Source organism: Micromesistius poutassou, assembly GCF_964030765.1.
Source record: "Micromesistius poutassou genome assembly, contig: SCAFFOLD_5881, whole genome shotgun sequence".
Taxonomy (NCBI): domain Eukaryota; kingdom Metazoa; phylum Chordata; class Actinopteri; order Gadiformes; family Gadidae; genus Micromesistius; species Micromesistius poutassou.
Genome location: NW_028179740.1, coordinates 1 through 7,675, shown reverse-complemented (window position 1 = coordinate 7,675; position 7,675 = coordinate 1). Strand labels below are relative to the sequence as shown.

The window sequence follows — 7,675 nt, the reverse complement described above, 5'->3', positions numbered from 1 at the left end:
CGGCGGTGTGTGGTGTGCAGTGAAGGGAGGAGCGTGCGCTTTGGTATGAATGTTTTATTGGATACGTATGTGAGGGGAATTCATTTCATTTTGAACCTGGCACTGATGAACTCGGAGGAGGTTATAAGGTTCAAATCGTGAAATCAAATACAAAACACGTTCAGTTCTTCACAAAAGTTTGATAATCGTTTTAAATGGACACATTTTGGAAACTTTTAGAGATTCAAACAATTCAAAGAATTCTATTCAAAGTAGAGTCACTGTTACAATATGCTGTGAAATTCCGCCATCATTCAAAAGTGTAGTTCATATTTAGACAGGGTGATGGATATACATAAGATATAGATATCTGGATAATTCAATATGTGCTCTAAGATCATTTCCAGCTAAACAAACGATGTAGATTAATTTGAGAAACAGTTTTCTGAGGAATGAAGTGAAGAATATTTTTTTAAGACTTCCATGAATGACAAACAAGGTAGCAGTTGTGGGGTCAAAGTTCAACGTGACCGTTTGTTTCAATAAGGGTCTGTTGTACTTCAACTACCAGGAGGCTAGCGTAGCTTAAAGCTCACCCTGAAGGAAAGGTTGTCTCATCAAGCTACTGGCTCAGAGGTAACCTGCATTCTCTTCTTCACCTCTTGCACGAACGCCAGATAAAACATTTGGATAATTAGCACCAATACAGTCGAATGAATGTTGCGTGTTGTACCATCATTGACCTGTGGACGGCGCCAAAGTCAAAGAAGTGGTAAACTTGCGCAGTTTCAGCACCGGCGTTGAGTTTCTCCATAACCTCATAACCTCTCCCTGCCTCTTGACTCTTTAACGGTGGTTTCTCAAAAAGACCCTGTAGCTAAAAACACACAACACAGGAATATTGAGATAAAGATAAAACACAATCGAGTAAAAAATATAACATTTTTTTTTTTTCTGCAAAGTAAAAAATAAATATTTCTGTTTTTTAAATTAGCTACAGTAACATGTGAGGAGGCCGTCACGGGGGAATGTGAGGACAGAAGAGGTGTGAGTGGTCTTGTACTGGTAGAACCTTCGCACCGGGTTCTCCATTCATGTATTTAGGTTTGTTTTGATTTATCTTTAAGTTGGAGTGCTTGATTACTTTACCAATTGGGTGTGAATGAGTGTGTGTGTGAGATTATTTGTGACTATGAGCGCGTGTGTGTGTATGTGTTCCCTAATCGTGGGGGCACCCCTGGGTGCCCACGGCGCCGTGCAGGGCCAGAGGCTTGTTCAGGGGGAGCGCCCGCTGGTTGAGGCTGGCTTTGCGGACGCAGCCGTGGAAGGAGGGCAGGCCGGCGGGCAGACCTGGCACCACAGCACCGTCTGGTGGACACACACCGCAACAACATGTTACTGGAAATACAATCGGGACGAGCTCTTTTTCGTCTGACGATTACGATTGAAATGGTCTCAAGTAACCAATCATCTTCAGAAAAACAGTTTACAGGCAAACTTTGGGTTGTATGTTGTGTGTGTGAGTGTGAGTGTGAGTGTGAGTGTGTTGTATGTGGTGTGTGTGTGTGTGTGTCGGGGTCTCACCAGGTGCGCCCCCCAGGTACAGGGTGTGTTTGCCCCCTGCTGAGCGACTGGCTTTGGGGCCGATGCCACTTTCACTGACTCCGTCCACCTGGATCTGCAGAACGCTGCTCCTCTTCATCACTGCAACACACACAGGGAGTTAGTCTTCATCACTGTAACAACACGCATGACCCCTGGTTTACATCATGGTATAAAGACTAGATTCACCTGTACAGACAGGTAGATTCACCTGTACAGACAGGTAGATTCACCTGTACAGACAGGTAGATTCACCTGTACAGACAGGTAGATTCACCTGTATATATAGGTAGATTCACCTGTATAGACAGGTAGATTCACCCGTAGAGACAGGTAGATTCACCCGTATAGGCAGGTAGACTCACCTGTACAGACAGGTAGACTCACCTGTACAGACAGGTAGACTCAGCTGTACAGACAGGTAGACTCACCTGTACAGACAGGTAGACTCAGCTGTACAGACAGGTAGACTCACCTGTACAGACAGGTAGACTCAGCTGTACAGACAGGTAGACTCACCTGTACAGACAGGTAGACTCAGCTGTACAGACAGGTAGACTCAGCTGTACAGACAGGTAGACTCACCTGTACAGACAGGTAGACTCACCCGTACAGACAGGTAGATTCACCCGTACAGACAGGTAGATTCACCTGTACAGACAGGTAGATTCACCTGTATATATAGGTAGATTCACCTGTACAGACAGGTAGATTCACCCGTATAGACCGGTAGATTCACCTGTACAGACAGGTAGACTCACCTGTACAGACAGGTAGACTCACCTGTACAGACAGGTAGATTCCCTAATGAGGACTCACCGCTCAAGGTGTGCCAGTGTCCGTCACAGAGTGACACATCTGGAGTGAAGGAGGTGGAGAACCGTCCACTACCACTGTTTACTGTCACAGTCACCTACACACACACACACACACACACACACACACACACCAAACACAAACATTAATTACATTTAAATACAAACGCTGGCCAATAGGATGGGGCTTTGGGCGGTGTAGGTGGAGGGGGGGTCGTGGTGGTGTGTGTGTGGAGGTGTGTGGGTGGAGGTGTGTGGGTGGAGGTGTGTAGGTGGAGGTGTGTAGGTGGAGGTGTGTGGGTGGAGGTGTGTGGGTGGTGGTGTGTAGGTGGAGGTGTGTAGGTGGAGGTGTGTGGGTGGAGGTGTGTGGGTGGTGGTGGTGTGTGGGTGGAGGTGTGTAGGTGGTGGCGGTGTGTAGGTGGAGGTGTGTGGGTGGAGGTGTGTGGGTGGTGGTGTGTAGGTGGAGGTGTGAAGGTGGTGGTGTGTAGGTGGAGGTGTGTGGGTGGAGGTGTGGGCGGTGGAGGTGTGTGGGTGGAGGTGTGTGGGTGGAGGTGTGGGCGGTGGAGATGTGTGGGTGGAGGTGTGTGGGTGGAGGTGTGTGGGTGGAGGTGGAGGTGTGTGGGTGGAGGTGCGTAGGTGGTGGAGGTGTGGGTGGTGGTGTGTGGGTGGAGGTGTGTGGGTGGTGTCTCACCTCTCCCTGGTTGAGCACCACGTTGAGGAAGTGTTCTGACGTCCCAGCATGCAGCAGCAGCCCAGAGTCTGAGCGAGCCCTCATCTCCACCCGGACCTCCAGGTCCTTACCCAGGAGCACAGAGTCATCTGGAGGGGGGGAGAGGAGGTTAGAGAGGAGAGGAGACGAGGAGACGAGGGGGGGGGGGGGGAGACGAGTGAGTTAGAGAGGGAGGAGAGGAGACGAGGAGATGAGGAGGGAGGAGACTAGGAGACGAGGGAGAGGAGGGAGGAGAAAAGTTAACCCAGAACCACAGAGTCATCTGGGGGGAGAAAAGAGGAGGAGGAAAGAGAGGAGAGGAGAGGAAGAGAGGAGAGAGGAGAGGAGAGGAAGAGGAAGAGGAAGAGGGAGGAGAGGAGAGGAGAGGAAGAGGAAGAGGAAGAGGAAGAGGGAGGAGAGGGGAGAGGAGAGGAAGAGGGAGGAGAGGAAGAGGAAGAGGGAGGAGAGGGGAGAGGAGAGGAAGAGGAAGAGGAAGAGGGAGGAGAGGGAAGAGGAAGAGGGAGGAGAGGAGAGGAGAGGAAGAGAGGAGAGGAGAGAGAAGAGGAGAGGAGAGGGGAGGAGGAGAGAGAGGAAGAGGAGAGGAGAGGAAGAGGAAGAGGAAGAGGGAGGAGAGGGGAGAGGAAGAGGGAGGAGAGGAGAGGAGAGGAGAGAGGAGAGGAGAGGAAGAGGAAGAGGGAGGAGAGGGAAGAGGAGAGGAGTTAAGGAGAGGAGAAAAGCAGAAGAGGAGAAGAGAGAGTAACACTAAGCAGAGGTGTCACCTATGGCGATGTGGCCTCCCTCTCTGGAGAAGTACGCCCCAGGGTGCAGCAGGCTGAGGAAGCAGGGCGCCGCCCCCTGGCTGTGGGAGGGGGTCCCCACAGGGACCTCGTTCAGCTTCAGCCCTCGAACACAGCCCACCATCGCCCCCGCGCCCGGGGCCTACAGGGGCCACAGAGCCGCAGTCATTATGGCAGCACCACACACGGCAGTCAAGGGTCGACCTGTTACCATCCTAGGAGCCACAGGGGTCAGAACACAAGAAGAGAGGTCTCACCAGCAGGGCCAGAGGGGCCCCTCCGACGTACAGGGGCCCCGAGAGGCGGAACTTGTCCCCTCCTGGAAGCTTCTTGGACAGCGCATTGATCCCATCCACCACCAGGCTGATCTTATCTCCGTCACGCTTTATGAAGACCTGAGGGGGGTTTATAGAGACATGAGGAGGTTTATAGAGACATGAGGAGGTTAATAGAGACATGAGGAGGTTTATAGAGACATGAGGAGGTTTATAGAGACATGAGGAGGTTTATAGAGACATGAGGAGGTTTATAGAGACATGAGGAGGTTAATAGAGACATGAGGAGGTTTATAGAGACATGAGGAGGTTTATAGAGACACAAGGAGGTTTATAGAGACACAAGGAGGTTAATAGAGACATGAGGTGGTTTATAGAGACATGAGGAGGTTTATAGAGACACAAGGAGGTTTATAAAGACACGAGGAGGTTTATAGAGACACGAGGAGGTTTATAGAGACATGAGGTGGTTTATAGAGACATGAGGTGGTTTATAGAGACATGAGGAGGTTTATAGAGACATGAGGTGGTTTATAGAGACACACAGTGGTTTATAGAGACACAAGGAGGTTTATAGAGACATGATGAGGTTTATAGAGACACAAGAAGGTTTATAGAGACATGAGGTTAATAGAGACATGAGGTGGTTTATAGAGACACACAGTGGTTTATAGAGACACAATGAGGTTTATAGAGACATGATGAGGTTTATAGAGACACGAGGAGGTTTATAGAGACATGAGGAGGTTAATAGAGACATGAGGAGGTTTATAGAGACTTGAGGAGATTAATAGAGACATGAGGAGGTTTATAGAGACATGAGGTTTATAGAGACATGAGGAGGTTTATAGAGACATGATGAGGTTTATAGAGACTTGAGGAGATTAATAGAGACATGAGGTTTATAGAGACACAAGGAGGTTTATAGAGACATGAGGGGGTTTATAAAGACATGAGGCGACTTTTAAAGACCTACACACACACACACACACACACACACTGATCTCACCGTGTGCCACTGGTTGTCGCTGTACTTCCTGCGGCTGCGGAGGCTGGCCTTCCTCTTGCCGCCCTCCACCAATAGGACCAGGTGTCCCTCTGACACGCTCAGTGACATCACAGCCCCGCCCCCCTGCTGGGTGGTGTGGAGAACGAGGCCTTCGGACGAGTTAATCCTCACGCCCAGAGAGATGTGGGGACTAGAGAGAGAGGGTTTTTTTTTAGTTTTATAGAATATTTACTTGAATATAAGACAGGATTCAGAGACATAGACAACCTCACAAGAAGACAGAGAGAGAGAGAGAGAGAGGCACGGCGAGCGAGAGACACCCACCTGGTGCTGAAGTCGCGCGGCAGGTTGTTGTATCTCTGGTGGCTGTGGGCGGAGCCACTGAAGTGTGTGGCTCCGGGCTCCGGGGGCGACGGCTCCCCCTGGCAGGACTCCCGGGTACTGCGGCTCCGAGAGCCTGCTGGCTTCCTGCTCTTACCCTGCTGGAGGGGGAGGAGGAGGGGGAGGAGGGGGGGAGGAGAGGTGGAGGAGGAGGAGAGAGGAGAGGGGGGGGAGAGGAGGGGGAGAGAGGAGAGAGGCAATAATGACCACAGCGTAATGAATAACATTTTATGTGCATTTTATGAGTGAGTGAGTGAGTGAGTGAGTGAGTGACTGTGTGTGTGTGTGTGTGTGTGAGTGTGTGTGACTGTGTGTGTGTGTGTGTGTGTGTGTGTGTGTGTGTGTGTGTGTGACTGTGTGTGTGTGTGTGTGTGTGTGTGTGTGTGTGTGTGTGTGTGTGTGTGTGTGTGTGTGTGTGTGTGTGTGTGTGTGTGTGTGTGTGAGTGAGTGAGTGAGTGAGTGAGTGAGTGAGTGTGTGTGTGTGTGTGTGTGTGTGTGTGTGTGTGCGTGCGTGCGTGCGTGTGTGTGTGTGTGTGTGTGTGTGTGTGTGTGTGTGTGTGAGTGTGTACCTTGTTCCTGGCTTTGGGGGCAGCAGCGAGGATGGACTGGGGCTTCTGGGCTGCAGGACAGTCCAGAGGAACGTTGACGTTCTCCTTCACCTTCAGCAGGTTCTGCACGCCCTGAGACCCGGACACCCTGAGGACCACAAGACCCCCGTCAGCCCTGAGACCACTGGACACACAGACCAGAGACACCAGACCAGAGACACCACAGACCAGTGACCAGTGACACCACAGACCAGTGACACCACAGACCAGTGACACCAGACCAGAGACACCACAGACCAGAGACACCACAGACCAGTGACACCAGGTGAGACCAGGTGAGACCAGGTGAGACCAGGTGAGACCATGTAAGACACTAGGTGTGACACCAGGTGAGACCAGGGGAGACCAGGGGAGGCAGTAGGAGGTACCTCTTGATGAACAGGTTGCTGATGCAGCCCGTCAGGTTGCTGGTGGTCTGGTCCGGCGTTCCTCCCAGGTAGAAGCTGCCCGTCGTCGCGGTGACCGACGGCCCGTTGCCCGCTGCTCGGCCTCCATCGCCCGCCTTCTCCAGGGAGTCGTCCACATACAGACGCATCCTGACACACACACAGGGAGCAGACAGACAGACACACAGACAGACACACAGGGAGCAGACAGACAGACCGGCAGGCAGACACACAGGGAGCAGACAGACAGACCGGCAGGCAGACACACAGGGAGCAGACAGACAGACCGGCAGGCAGACACACAGGGAGCAGACAGACAGACCGGCAGACAGACAGACACACAGACACACAGGGAGCAGACAGACAGACAGACAGACAGACAGACACACAGGGAGCAGACAGACAGACCAGCAGACAGACAGACAGACACACAGGGAGCAGACAGACAGACCGGCAGGCAGACAGACAGACAGGGAGCAGACAGACAGACCGGCAGACAGACACACACACAGGGAGCAGAGAGACAGACCGGCAGACACACAGACACACAGGGAGCAGAGAGACAGACAGGCAGACAGACACACAGACAGGGAGCAGAGAGACAGACAGACAGACAGACAGACAGGGAGCAGACAGACAGACAGGCAGACACACACAGACACACAGGGACCAGAGAGACAGACCAGCAGACAGACAGGGAGCAGACAGACAGACCAGCAGACAGACAGGGAGCAGACAGACAGACAGACGGGCAGAGACAGAAGTCAGTGGCTGTGATCTTAAGGGGTGTGACCGCTGCTACAGTGAAGCACAATCAGAGGAACTGTCACAGTTTGATGCCTCGCTCAACGGCAACACAAAGGTGACAATAAGAGTGGAGCCAGACTGTCTACTGACAATGATGATGAATGATGATGATGATGATGATGATGATGATGGTGAATACTTTATTGATCCCCAGGGAAAGTTCTAATTCATTTCATGCTCAATTCATCAAATGTGAACCCAGACTGGGGATCAAACCCAGACCCCCTGGCCTACCCGTTGCTGTTGCTGTACAGCGCCACATAGTGGCTGTTGTCGTCGTTGAAGGCCTTCTGGGAGCGGACCTCGC

General features: G+C 51.8%; 1 protein-coding gene across 1 annotated transcript; it reads right to left on the bottom strand.

The window, feature by feature from the left end:
• Nucleotides 1-3,867: 3,867 nt before the first annotated feature.
• LOC311372560 (laminin subunit alpha-4-like) lies at nt 3,868-7,669 on the bottom strand (the record flags this gene model as incomplete). Its single annotated transcript, XM_084489548.1, has 7 exons — nt 7,603-7,669; nt 6,544-6,711; nt 6,137-6,263; nt 5,511-5,668; nt 5,187-5,376; nt 4,160-4,297; nt 3,868-4,044 (listed from the first exon to the last, which is right to left on the bottom strand). Exons 2-7 carry the CDS (start codon nt 6,708-6,710, stop codon nt 3,868-3,870), a joined length of 957 nt encoding a protein of 318 aa, XP_084345674.1. The 5' UTR covers nt 6,711; nt 7,603-7,669.
• Nucleotides 7,670-7,675: the final 6 nt, after the last annotated feature.